General features: G+C 44.4%; 1 protein-coding gene across 1 annotated transcript in view; it reads right to left on the reverse strand.

Moving 5' to 3' along the window:
• The window catches only part of GPT2 (glutamic--pyruvic transaminase 2), a 29,900-nt gene extending 20,335 nt beyond the window's left edge, over nt 1-9,565 (reverse strand). Inside the window, exon 1 of the mRNA XM_030511750.1 lies at nt 8,826-9,565. Coding sequence (XP_030367610.1) covers nt 8,826-9,158 — 333 coding nt within the window. The 5' untranslated portion in view covers nt 9,159-9,565. The remainder of the gene's footprint in view (nt 1-8,825) is intronic.
• Between the last annotated feature and the right edge of the window lie 5,302 nt (nt 9,566-14,867).

A 14,867-nucleotide genomic window follows, 5' to 3' on the forward strand; every position in this document is an offset into this window, starting at 1 on the left:
AATGGATTCAAGCTTAAGCAGGGGAAGTTTAGATTAGATATAAGGAAAAAGTTCTTTACAGTGGGGGTGGTGAGGCACTGGAATAGGTTGCCCAAGGAAGTTGTGCATGCTCCATCGCTTGAACATGCAGTGTTCAAGGCCAGGTTGGACAGATACTTGGGCGACATGGTTTAGTGCGAGGTGTCCCTGTCCATGGCAGGGGGGTTGGAACTAGATGATCTTAAGGTCCTTTCCAACCCTAACTATTCTATGATTCTATGAAATTAGGCAGTCTAAAAAACCACAGCAGTTCTCAGCAATAGATGAAATAGAAATACCTTGTTTTACCAAATTAAAACAGAACAAACCTCTAACAACATAAATACATTATGTTAGACAAATTAGATGTGTTTTGCACACAAATAAATACTATTGTGATCTGCAATAAAAAATAGCTGCCTCTTCGGTTAATGAAATGCTGAAAAGTACCCTGTATTTCATATGCACCTATGGAGTTTTTATAGTGGTATAGCCTTTACAACAACGTAACAGACCTTTTTTGGTGTCTGTGTCAGGTTTATTGTAAATTATTTCATAGCTTATTAGCATGGATACCATGCAGATCTCTGCTAGTGCCCAACTCGGTGTTTATGCCCTCACTGCCTTTGGGCATCAACTGCAGGTATATAGTCAGCACCTACTCCATAAACCCCACACTACCTTTGCTATTAAAATGATTGATCTGGAGAAAATAGCAAAACATACATAACAGTTATCTTACTGTAAAATCTTGGTTGAGAAGGAACAATGAGTTTTCTGTGCTGTACACACTGCTCCTACATACATAAAGGCCCATGGTCCTCTTGACTAACTTGTATTCTCTTGGTCTCGGCTACAAGAGGTATTGCCTTTTTTGTCTTTCAAAACAGAGATATGTTTTTAAATAACTGGAGCCTTTGCCTTCCCTGACATGCGTTAGTATCAGCAATTGATTGGAACTGTCTTCATGAGATTCACTATATCCCCTCTTAGTGAAACCTAGAAAAAAATGGTTCTGACTACTTAGTTTTTTTCTCATCTTCGTCTCTTATTAGATTCCCAGTGTTTCTATGGAAAAGAATATCAGAAGTTGTACAGATTTATGTTTGATTCCTCCAGAACAAAAAATCCCATCTTAGCATTTTAGAAAGAAGAAACAGGAAACAGGAAAAGGCAAGAACAATTGTTGAATGTTAATGAGTCAAAGTTTCAAAGCAAATCAGAAACTGGCATTAAGGGAAGTCTAGACATGCCTATGACTCTGCAGATGAGTTCAAGGCGGAGTTCACTCAAATCCTTAAGACAGAGTGATATTAGTAACTGGTTACTTGTGTCACTGTTTTTCCTATGGTGATGGCACCAGTGTGCACGAGTATCCAAGGTAAGATTAACATCAAATACTTTTTGGAAGATCTGTATGAAAGGAGGAAGTGTGAATGTGATGTTGATAACTTCAGTTGTAGAACAGTCAGAAATGTACTGCAACAGGACATAGTTTGGTAGGGCAAGATTTATTTCACTGCAGAAGGCTAAGCAGTCTTTGACCATGTCAGCGACATGCCTGTGCCAAGACAATTTATGCCGCTGGCAAGCCAACGAACATACAGGGGCAGCAGAAACTAGGCAATTAAATTGTTTTGCTTCCTTTTAGTTATAGAGAGATGCCCCATATTCTCCCCCATTCATGCACTCTCATATTCTGTCTCTTACATCCTCTCTCTCTCTGGAGTATGATCAGGCTTTCAAGGTGTGTTGTTGAGGCAGTCTGACTGGATTCTAACTGCTCTTCGCCAGCAGGCAGAGATTTGGAAAAGTGGAGCTTGCAGAACAAGAGCTCTAATAACAAACTTGGGAGCAGTAAATACCAGATTGATACTCATGTCTACTGAAGAGGGTATGAACCACATGAAGGAGGAAAAACAATCTGCAGCCCTTCAAAACAACCACTCCTACAACTTTCTGCCTTTTGTGTCACCTCATACTGTCCTAACAACATGATTCATCCTCATTTTGGGAACGAAGCCAATCTGCTGTCATTCTTTTTAAATTGTAAGCGAATGGACTAATTGTTGTAGCCATTTTAACAGGTGAAGAAGCCATCGTGCACATCTAAATTCAGTTGTAAAGCAGAAAATACAAAAATGCTTTCGTTTTTTGGTTCTTGTTTTGTTTTGGGTTTTTTTTTTCAGTTGCCGTTGTCTTCTTTCTGATAATGAAAGGATTTTAGCTGAATAAAGGACTCTTGCCAGATTTGGAATAAGTTCTTTGGAGATCAGTTCCTTCAGCAGTTAGTTCTGTCACTCTCCTCAGAGGAAATGCAGTCTTTTAAAGAGACCTGATGAAAAGCCTCTGAAACCTGAAGCAGGTCAGACAGGATTATTCTAACAACTGTGTCAATGCTCTGACTATCACAGAAAGCTGGGGGAAGGGATTTTCATATGTGAACCAGAATTCATCGGTGCAAAGTCAACACAAATCTTTATGTAGATAACCAGGTTTAGGGAAGCTTCCCCTAGACATCCCCACAGCCTTAACAAACCCAGCAGGTCCAGAGTACCGCATGAAATGATGCGCTGTCTCTCAAGGAGAAAGTCACCAAGCAAGAACTGTTGGGAGAATTATTTTATCAAAAAAACCCTGTATGATGCCACAACATACACTGCCGCAAAGAACTAACACGAAGGCAGTGCACTGCCAGGAGCTGGTTTGTCTCTTTGGAGTTCTAGTATGTCTGGAAGTTCCCTTTACAATGGTGCCATCTCAGAATGCTGTCAAATTGCAAAATAACACTCAGCCCAAAAAGTGTAAAGGGTGCAAACTGACCTAAAGCTATCTTTGCTGAAGTCTTCAGTGAATTTCAAAGGAAAACTCTCAGTATGTAGAGAGGCTGGTGTGATTTAGATTTGGTAATGGCAATAGGAAAGAACTGAAAATGCTGAAAAAATTCTAAAAAAAAAAAAACCCTTGAGGAGGCCATAAAAATGTGAGGTGCTTTTAATCCCAGAAGAGCAACATGGTATTTCAGCTATTTCTAAATTTCAGAATTTGTTCCCTCTCGGCTGCTCCTCTTTGTTTCATTTTCATTGCCATTGTTTTGTGCCTCCTTTTGATGGTTATCAGGCAATAACATCACACTATGAAACACTGTGCTATTTCCTTAGCACAAGCTGAGTCTGTTATGCTGTGACTTGCACAAACAGACTGTATAATAAGAGTGCTGGCAAAACCAAACATAGCTGAGATCTACTGTAGTAGCCAAGTTGCTTGCTTTTTTTTTTTTTTTTTTGCCCCCTTTCTCAAAGGGCCAAGAAAGCTCTACCCAGAGGCTCTTAACTAATAGGAACTTGAAGGCCTGAATTAGCATTCCAATCTTTTTATTAAAACAGCTCATAGCAGAAAAAATAAACCTGACCTGCTTACTACAGAGTAAGGCTTTGAGTTTGTGTTACGGATGTGTAATTCAAGCTGACATGAACTGTTGTTGGAAGGAAGGAGAAGGCACATTCTGGATTTTGATTTGAAATGGCAGTGATGACTTGCATGCCCCCTAATATCAAATCAGAAAATCAGTAGACCTGACCATTAATTGGCAGATCTGATTCAGGGATTTTGGAACAGGACTTGTCCTCAAGTTACTTCTGCTTTCTACAGTGTTCAAAGTGCATTTGCATTTAAAATTTTGCCTATATGAACAGAGCCCTCAATTTTAATGTGACTGCATATGTCAGCATTAAAATAATGCTCATTAGAAGGAGATTAGACATTAGGACCTTCTTAACTTGAAGACCTATGGGAAAAGGGCTATTTTGGAATAGATACTGTTACTGTGTTCAACAAGAAAAGATTAAGTATCCAGATCTGTGTGCTTGTGAATGTATGATTTTGGCAATTGTACTCTTATAACTGATCTTCTTCCATCTTCATCTGCAGTAGTTTAACCCTGCTAAAAAATGTGGGGTTTACTACAGATTCTCTTCTGTATGCAACATGTACAGGCCACTGAGGAACAACAGTTAATGAGGTCAAATGCTCCTGCCTGGAAGATAGTTTCTTAGTGTGCATGCAGGCACGTATTCAAGGCAGGAAGTGATGGAATGGTAATTTAAACTTAACATCTTTCATTACTGAGTGTACCAGTCAATCTTGTATCTTTTTCTTGGCATGTCAAATTGTATTGCTGCATGTTATGCTCTAAACTGTGTTTTATCTTTCCACAACTCTCAGGGACATGGTCAACTCATATTTACAATGAAGTCTGGATTCTAAGTCAGATTTTTTCTATTCAATTTAAAAGCCTGAAGAATTAACAGGGGGAAAAAAAAAAAAAAAAGCTCTACAGTTGTTTAACCAAAATACTTTTGCAAAATCTGCCAAAGCTACATAAGTAAAAGGGATTTGGGTAGGTTTATTATCTAAACAGAAATGTAGGGAGTGAACCAGCGACTTGACGAATAAAATTGCAATAGGAACCTATTTGCAATAGTTATGCAAATGAAAAACGTGAGCACAGGAGATGAATGTACAGCCTTTGTACTGTAAAAGTAAGTCAGACTACAGTGGCTGTTCAGAAAAAAAAAAAAAAAAGTGGGCTTCAGTGTGTAGAGGCATCTTAACTGGGCATTAAAGGCACCTACGTTCAGACTCCATGGTGGAATATGCTAACCACCTGTGCTGATATGAAGGAACTTTCTAGATGCTACAGGTGTACCTCTGCATACATACTATCCTTCTACCCCTTTCTGCCCTTCATCTTTGCTTCAGTAACTTTAGTTTTGAACAGGTACCTGGTGTTGTGCGACTTACACTAAGCCAGGCACGGTTTCCAATGTTACATGAACTGAATTGTAGATCCTAAAGTGCTGCTTAATATGCACATGCCTTGCAAGTGTGTGTAAGCCAACTTAACCTGACATAGAACTTGACATTATGTAAAAGCTAAGCAGGAAATGGGGGCAAAAAGAGAGTATAAATGGAGAGAGATGTCAGAGTAACAGATAAGAAGGGACTTTACATAGCAGGTCAGTTAAAATTAGCATGAATGCAAAAGTAACAAATCAGGTATGTGTGCTGCCCATGTAAAGACAAAGCTAGCTTGTTATCACTGATTAAGTAAAAATAAGTGCTCTGTCCAAAGGTGACATTCTTGCATTGAACTCATGTTATGGCTAAAATTCTAGTCTGAAAGGTAATTAAAGTAAATACTTGCTATGGTGGTGATCTGTTAGCAAGTCTAAAACAAAGGGGTAAAAAAAATAAAAGATCATTTAAGTTCTACTGAGAATATAATTATTTATTAAGATATGCCTATGCTCTAGTTTACTTTAAAAAGTTCCCAGAAACAGCAAGGAAAATAGCTGAAGTCAGTTCTTTCTCTCTCTATCAGCTTAGTAAGCCAGAATCAGCTGCTTATTGCTATTAGCAAAGGGGAAGAGAAATCAAGTTTTCACATTTGAAAGATTAATGCAATTTCAAAATTGTAACAAAAATATTCAGTAAAGTGATTCAAGTAAGTGATTTTGCATGAAAATTTCCAGCTGGAAAGACTTAATGTAGATCAAAACCTTCATTTTCCACTTAGATGAATACAGGTTATAGGCCAATAATGTTCATGAGGTCCAAGTACAGCATGCCTCATCTGTACTCCTGAGCAATTAATCTTACTCTGCTTTAATAGAGTATTCTAACTTGTCACCTACATTGGCTTAATCCTGAGCTCACTAGTTGAAATCAATGCTTCAATTTTATTTACTTTTTTAAAGAACTATCCCTTCAATTGCCTAGTCAGCAACTTCTCAAGTAACATTTTAGTCCTTATTCTCTGTGCACTGTGGAATTACAGCTCCTTTTGTAATCATTTGCAGGTAATACAGAAAGGAAGCAAGTTCCAGATAGAATAACAGAGGAACTGCTATTTAGAATCCGAGACAGCAGAACAAAACTCAAAGATGAAAGTTTACACTGTGCAAACAGCTTCAAGTAACTATTTTATAGGCTGCATGACAACCTGTTGTAAGTTATATGTGAATGACATGTAACTGAATTGAACCAAGTTTAAACAGAGAGAGCCTTTACTGTATCTGATTAGACAATGTGTGCATTGCAGATGCCTTTAGTTTGGGAACAAATGATCCAAAGGCACCTAGGCACCTCGGCAGAACAGGACAAATGCAGATTTACTATCATGGTTTCACCTCTGCCAGCTCTTGCTACCAGCAGCCAGTGCAGCGCTTCCATGGCAGTGGAATCCATGCTTTCATGCCTGAGATCTCCTTCCCCATCATATGTAGTAGAGTTACTATGGGGCATCCACTTTGCTGTCAATGAAGAGTAATCATGGATCTAGAGATGCTGTGCGGCATCACCTTTCTCTGACAACCACTTCAGCCTCTTTATCAGGCAGTGTTAGTTCTGCTGGCAGTGGTTGACCTAACTCTGAGCTTAAGGTTGAGAGGGATGAAAAAAGTAGTTGCCCAGTTTCAATGAAAAGTAATCAAAGAACTGGCACTTACTTACCTGTGATCACACAGACATCAGTTTTAGACCAAAAAATGGACATTTAGATAACCTACAATACTTCAGTTATGCGGAACCCAGGTACTCCTCAAGGCTGTATACTTTACCAGTTTGATTAAACAGTAGGAGTAACAGTATATCAGAAAGACAAAGGGGAATGACTAACTTGAGCAGTGTGGAAGAAAATAAAGTCTTCAAGCTGCTTCATTAAGTTGATTAGTGTTCTCTACAGACCCATCATCTTAACTTTTACAGCAGTACTGTCCTCCTTCCCTGACAGCCAGGAGGGTTTTGGTCAGGTTAGTCACAGCAGAGCATAGTCATGTATCTGAGTACTGCTAGCCATTGATAACGGGATAATAAGCCATTATCCCATGAAAATGGTTCACAAAAAAACAACTTTTAAATGGAAAATGCCAGGTAAGTGGGCACAAAACTGCCATAACAATCTTTTCGTAAAGCAACTAGCAATGACTTGCTCTTGCAATTGTTAAAAAGTGCACAGAAGGTTATTTATTGTCTTTGCAGTGACTCAGCCGGTAATTGAAATAAACAGGGGAGTTGGGAGGAGCTAGTGGAGATCATATTGTATTTGTTTTGTCAAGTAGTATCTCTTGACCAGTGACGTTAACTTGAAATCAGATATACTCAGTGAGAACACGGGAGGATTTTATACTCTGGAAAATGCACCCACTAGAGAACCTAGTTGCATAAAGACAATGACACCTTTATAAACAAGCTTCAAGGCAAAAATCAAATGTTCTGAAATGAAATCTCCATCACCACTCCAAAGTTTTTAAGTAGAATTCTAAAAAAGCTGGTTTTAATAATTACTAAGTTAGACATAAGTAATTGATGTATATAATACACAGTGAGCTGAGAATATGCTTCACCTCCTAAACCAAGGGGAACCAAGTAGCACAAAGACCAAAGAATTAAAATGAACTCTTGTTAGCATTGTCATGGCACTGCTTTTGCTTAAAGCACTTTACATACACTAATGAAAATGGTCTTGCAGTAGCAAGGCTTTCTGAAACAGTGAAGGCAGGGAATAATATTTGCAATCACAGAAAAGTAGCTTGCCAGAAGCTTTGTTCAAACCAAAATCCAGTGAGTTCTTGTGCTGCCAGGTGAGGCCATGGTATTGACAGCGCAAGCCCAGAGCCATGCCTGCACTGCTAAGGGTTGGGCTTCTCCAATGCTGGCGTAAGGAATAAGAAAAAAATCTGAAGAACAAAATATGAGCACTGACTGATTTGCTTTATTTAGTGCTTTTTGGCCCAGACCCTCAGGAGTATCTTGTATCAGGCTTTATTGCCTGACCACGTACAGCACTAACCACCTACAACTTTGGGCAGTGTTTGCACTCCAAGGGCTTGTCCCCAGAGCACCTCAACTCCTGCAGTGAAGAAAACACCAGCACAGTATTGGTGGTCTCCACAGAAAGCATTAGCCTCCCCAGGTGTGGAAAACCCAGAAGGGTGTTGGATGTACCAGAGGAGCCCGGAGCTGGGCCCAACTTCTAAGCCCACCAGTATCACCTCAGCAAAAAGCAGCATCTCTGAAATGCTTGTGAACGTTTTAAAGGCTCTGTCATAGAATCACAGAATCAACCAGGTTGCAAAAGACATTTAAGATCAAGTCCACTGGTTCCCCAGCACTGCCAAGGCCACCACTAAACCGTATCACCGAGGGCCTCATTTACACGGTTTTTGAACACCTCCAGAGACAGAAGCTGGTCAGTCACCCTCTAGTATAACCGGTGGACGTGGGATTGCAGCAAAGGGTCAGAGTAGCTGAAGATATGTAAACATTGCGTTGTGGGGGTGTTTGCCTGATGCAACCCGTGACACCGGATCAACAGCAGCCGGAGGGCGGGTTTCTTTGCTTTGGGCTTCTCTTCCCTCCACCCCCCACCGAGCGTCCCACAAGGGAGGGAACGGGGCCGGCCGGTGTGCCCCGGCCACGGCTCCGGGCAGCGGAGGGGATAGGACGAGTGCTGTGCGTAGTCTGCGAGTTGTTAACTCGGTACGAGGCATCGCACCGGCAGCACAGCCACCTCCTGCATTCCCCTCCCCACTCCAACCCCGACCGCCGCCTTCCCGAGGCCTCTACGGGCCCCGCGGGGTGTCAACGACCCCGCCGAGCCCCCCGGCGCCCCAATCAGAAGCGGCGGCCGCGAAGTACTAGGGGCGGGGCCAGCGCGGGCGGCGGCGCGTTCGCCGCGGGAATGGAGGGGTAGCGGGTAGCGCGCCCTACCCTGCCCGGCCCTACCGCGCCCGGCCCCGCCTCACCTTTCGCAGTTCCTTCTCGATCTCGCCGGCTTTAAGGACGATGGGCCCTCGCACCGCGTACTCCAACGCCTTCACCAGCGGGTTCATGGACTCCAGCGTCAGGATCTTCTCCCTACTCGCCTTCTCATTGATCTTTACCGCAGAGGCCTTGGCAGCGCTGCTCCAGCGCACCGTCCCCTCCCGCGCCGGCCGCGGGAGCCGGGGACCCCGGGGGGGCCGGCCCACCGCCAGCGAAGTGGCACATCGCAGAGCCGTGTTGTTCCCGCCGCCCCCCGGGCTCCGGCAGCCTAGGCTTGCCGCCGCTTGCTTGGCAGCCAGCACGAACCGGTGCATGGTTCTTCGGGTAGCTCCCCGCGTGCGGTTGAGGATGCCGGTGCCGCGGGTCGGTGCGGTCTGTAATCGGGGTGGGCGAGGGAAGCGGTCAGAGCAACGCGAGGAGCCGGCACAGTCACGCCAACACGCTCGATCCCCCCATTTTCAGACCCCGCAAACTTGGTCGCAGTAGAGACAGCCGATCCCGCAGTGCTGCGGTGCCGCCGCGGTAACCGCGGATCCCGCTATTGCATCAGCCCAGCGCTGCAGACCCCAGCGCCCGAGCTACAGCTGCGGCGGAGCTCCGCGTTGCACCCTGCTCCGTGGGCACGCAGAGGCGCCGGCTGCCCAGCCCCGCGCTGCCCGGCGGGCTTTGTAGTTCCGGCGGCCCCGCGCTGCGCCTGCCCACGGCGTCAGGTGATGGGCGGGGAACGGCCGCGCCCGCAGCCCCCTCGCCGCGTGCCCGCGCGCTCCCGGCGGTGGAGGAGCCCGGGAGGGGGCGAGCCCGGGGCGTTCCGGGCGGGACAGCGGCGTCGAGTCCCCCGGGAGTGGGGCCGGGCCCGGGGCGGTGGCCGCAAGGGCGGGGACCGCGTCGCTGCCGTCGTGCCGCTGACACCGCCCGCCCAGCATCGGGCTCTGCCTTTGTATGGGTTCTGCTTGCTACCCCGCAGTTTGAGATCGCCGCGTTGCCCCACCGGATCACCCCTGTCTGCGGGCTCGCGTTCCCCAGCGGCAGCGGCGGCAAGCGGCGGGGCGGTGCAGGGTCACCTGTAGCGGGGAGCGAGCCAGGACCGAGACATTACCCGCGTCCCTCGGCTGTCACCCTGCCAGCGGAGCGCGTCCTCCCCATCCTCTCTCTCGCAGAAACAACCCGCTGCTCTCTCACGGTTCTCTCGGCATTTCCGGATGACGAAAATGTTTTTACCTCTCGGGTTCAGTCCAGCTTCCATAGCAAATGCTTCGAGATGTACCGTCAAATAAAAGAGCAGCAGAAGTCAGGATACAGAGGGGTAAATGCTCTCTCCTTGCAGCCCCGGGGGAAGGGGACGCCCGTCTGCCCGTCCTGGGTGCCCAGAAGGCACTCCTTGTTTGTGCTCGGCGGGTGGAAAAAGGGATCATTCACTCAGGAATATTCCTGTGACCTCATGTTACCTCCCTGAGCAAGAGCCTGGGCTGTAAATCAGGTTTATTTGTGAATTGTTTTTGCAGAACCTTCTTTCTTTTTAGTCTCTCCACAGACTTAGAGAATATAGAAAACCAGCTTCCTATTTTAGGTGCCTAAATTAGATGGTTTGAGGCTTGGGTTCTGTTCTGTGTGGTTTGGTGTCTCCCTCGGTTGATGAAGAGAAAGCAAGCTGGTTTTGCCATGTTTGATTTTATTTTGTCCCGTACAATCATATCTTCAGTCTTTTTGCTGTCTTAACTATTCTTTCTAATAAGTTTCTGCTTGCTGTGCTGTTCAGTTTCGCAAGTAATTTGGTCCAGTCCCTGTTCTATTCCAAGTGCAGTATTTCAGCTCTGCTCTGTGCCAATTTAAAAATAATTGCTACTTCAGACCTTCAGTCAAGTCAAAGTTAAACTAACAGAAATGGGATGGGGTTTGTGCTGAAGGACTGTCTTGAAGTGGTGCCAAAACCCCTTGTTATACTCAGGATCGAATTCTGTGTATTTCCAATAATCGTACAGATTGTACTGGCAGCTTTTTCCTGTTTACTGCTCAGCTTGTGAAGGCTGAGCAGAGTGTGTCTGCCCATGCTTGTCCTCCCTCCGAAAGTCTGCTCACAAAAGACCCGGTGGAGCACTGTATGTTAGAAATTCAAGTTCCAAGAAGGACACTTCTGTTTATTTGCAGCTTCAATAACTGTTTCATAGAACCATGGAATGGTTTGGGTTGGAAGGCACCTTACAGACCATCCAGTTCCAACTCCCTGCCACAGGCAGGGACACCTTCCACTAGACCAGTGGTCTAGTCCTGTCCAAGCCCCTGCATCCAGCCTGGCCTTGAACACTGCCAGGGATGGGGCAGCCACAGCTTCTCTGGGTAACCTCTGCCAGCACCTCACCACCCTCACAGGGAAGAGCTTCTGCCCAAGATCTCATCTCAATTTTCCCTCTGGCAGGTTAAAGCCATTCCCCTTGTCCTCTCCCTACAGGCCCTTGTCCAAAGCCCTTCTCCATGTTCCTTGTAGCCCTTTTAGGCACTGGGAGCTGCTCTAAGTTCTTCCCGGAGCCTTCTCTTTTCCAGGCTGAACAAGCCCAGGTCTCTCAGCCTGTCTCCATAGCAGAAATGCTCTAGCCCTCAGGACATCTCCGTGGCCTCCTCTGGACTAACTCCAACAGCTCCACATCCCTCTTGTGTTGTTGCCCCCAAAGCTGGACGCAGGACTGCAGGGGAGTTCTCACCAGAGCAGAGTAGTGGGGGAGAATCCCCTCCTTCGACCTGCTGGCCATACCCCTTTTCATGCAGCGCAGGACACTGCTGATTTCTGGGCTGGAAGCACACATTGCTAGATCATGTTGAGCTTTTTGTTAACCATCACCACCAAGTCCTTCTTCTGCTGCTCTCCATCCAATCTCTGTATCTCAAGTATTTCTGCTTGGGATTGCCCCGACTGAGGGCCAGAACCTTGCATTTGGCCTGTTGAGCTTCATGAGGTTTGCATCAGCCCACCTCCCAAGCCTGCTAGGGTCCCTCTGGATCCCATCCTTTCCCTCCAGCATGTCGACTGCACCACACAGCTTGGTGACGTTAGCAAACTTGCTGAGGGCGCATCAATCCCACTGTCCCTGTCACCCACAAAGATGAACGAACAGTGCCATTTGCAATACCGACCTCTGAGGGAAACCACTTGTCACCCATCTCCATGTGGACGTCGAGCTGTTGACCACAACTCTTTTGAGTGCCACCGTCAGCCAATTCCTTATTCACCCAGTGGTCCATCTGTCACATCCATGCCTCTCCAATTCAGAGGCAGCACAATATAGTCTGCATCTCCTTCATACTGATTTTTTCCCCGTATTTTAAACCTTTTTAACTTTGTAAATGTCAGGTTCCAGAGCCTGCATATTTTGATACTTTTCCTTTAAAGTTGTCATCAGTCATGTATCTGGGAAGCTGAGTAATACCTAAATCTGGCTTTCTGACTGATAATTAACAGGTAGTGTCATGGTGCTATTTTTCCAGGTTTGATAAAATCCAGTTCAGAAGCAAAGATTTGGTAAGACTTGCCAAGGTCATATTTACCACAAAAACAAAAACAGAACTGATTTTTCAGTAAGGTTTCATCAGGTCACCTGAAATGTGCAACTTGTTTTAAATTCTAGTGTTTACATTCAGTGTATACAAGTACATTTCCCAGACATCTTGATTTGAGTGTGTTTCAGGGTTCACTAGAAGCAAGGTTGAAATGCTACCTAGCCAATTAAAATCAAAGCCTAACGGGTTTGGAATCACAAATTTTGCTGGGGCAAAAACAAAAATGAACCTTTGCTCTTGGTCCAAACACTGCTGTTCCACCCCCCAGTACGCCCCCCAGAAACAGCTGGCGTAGCAGAAAGTTTCCAACCAGTTACTGCCACAGTATCTCTGATCCCCAGGAATCAGAGGTACAGTCTGCCTCCAGCTGACAACCCAAGCAAGACCTCAGACCTTATTTGCGAATGCTGCAATGTTGCTTGTTAGCACATAACACGCATAGCAGCAGTGGAACAAGAAACTAACAATCATAAAACGTGCATTGCACAAGCTAAAGCTAAAGCATACGTTTTTGGTAAAACATCTGAATGTATATATGTGAACTTGAAATTCAATAGTCTGATTAATTTCCTAAGTTTAGAAATGCATACAAGAAATATACAGGGTGAAAAAAAAGCCTTTCCATGTTCAATGTAATATGAAGTAGTGTTTGTGTCATAGAGGGTGTATCTATTGCTTTAATTATGATAAATGCATCCCCAAACATTATTGCAATGCAGATACCTTCAGGAAAGCAAATGGTGTATGATGAGTTTGCAATGCTGAGGCACAGTCATGCCTATCTTCTTGCTTTCTGAAGTTAGCAGCAAGGTTCTGGATGCACTCTAGCATCAGAGTGACTGAGGTTTTGAGCATGCCACTTACTGTGGCTTGGCATATCTACCTATCATATGAGGAGAAGAAAACTTACCTCATGAGCTGTGAAATTAGTTAATGAATGTTTGTAACAATCTTGTGCAATTATCTGTTAATGGTGAAGTACCTTTTTGTATGGACTGACAGAAATCTTCCTTTCTCTCTCCCTCCCAGCCCCTGGAGTTGAGCTGCAAGCAGCACACATAATTGCAAGCTCATGCTATACTCTTCTGAGATGTTTGCTTTTGCAAGTTGGCTTGTGGTGATCTACTGGAATGATTGACACCCAGTTTATATATCCTGCGCAAGTCATATGAACACAAGCTTCAAACAAAGAAGACAAAGAAAGTGGCAAGTCTTGCTTACCAAAGGCAGGCACTTCCTTGATCCCTGTGTTGCATTTCACCTTTAGTCATAAAGACCTAGGATGGTTTTCTTGCAGTCATAAGAAGCTAAAGTAATGGATTTCATGTTCATAGTGAGGAGCTGGAGATACAGAACAGCAAGTGCATAAATACATAGAAAGATAGATAGAAAGTTGGAGAAAAAACCTTGATAAACAGACTAACAGCTTCCATTTTGACAGACCTTTTGTCATGAATTGAATGGTTGACTGGTTTAAGCCCCATAATTACAATAATGGCAACTGGAATGTGGGCTTCGTGAAACCAAAAGACATCAATGCATAACCACATTTTGAAGACCCAAATGCTCTGTAATTGAGAAATGCTCAATATTTAGCTGCACTTGGAGAACAAAACAAGCATTTGTACCACTTCAATGATGTTCTTGCCCAAGTTCAGAGTAATGGGATCTCAAAGGACTTGTTAGTCACAACTTCAATTTTTCATGAAAGGACTCAGAGGGTACTCAGATTACAGCTGAAATCTACCAAGGAGAAGCATAGTAACAATATTAAGTATTGCAAACTGTTATGGTTACTGAAATTGCCAAAAAAAAAGAAACATAGAAAATAGGATTAAAGCTTGTCTGTGTAATTAATTGATTAATTGTATAGTACTTCCCTCTTGGCAGTTGTATACTGTAACATCACAACTATTAAATTAATTCATGGTAACATTGCAAATATTATCATCTAGCTGTTTCTATTATTTGCAATTTTTCCCTGATACATTCCGCTGTTGGTATGAATACCCATGTATTTTAGATACAACTTAATAATTCTTTAGATAGTACTTTGTCTGTGGAAAGAATAAAAACCCCACTGAATATAGCTGACTAATAAGGAAGTTGTTAGTTAATCAGGATACATTTTATAACCTTGCTGACACAAGGTTGCACAGCATTTTAGGAATTTGATAGATGGATCACTCAGTGGATAAAGAACTGGCTTGATGGCCGCATGCAAAGAGTTGTGGTAAACGGCTCGATGTCCAGTTGGAGAACTGTAACAAGTGGCATCCCTCAGGGATCGGTGTTGGGATCGGTGTTGGGACCGGTCCTGTTCAACATCTCTGTCAGCAACATGGACACTGGGATTGAGTGTCAGCAAGTTGCCGATGACACCAAGCTGTGTGGTTTGGTTGATACGCTGGAGGGAAGGGATGCCATCCAGAGGGACCTTGACACGCTTGTGAGGTGGGCCGATGCCAACCTCA

Source organism: Strigops habroptila, chromosome Z, assembly GCF_004027225.2.
Source record: "Strigops habroptila isolate Jane chromosome Z, bStrHab1.2.pri, whole genome shotgun sequence".
Lineage (NCBI taxonomy): Eukaryota > Metazoa > Chordata > Aves > Psittaciformes > Psittacidae > Strigops > Strigops habroptila.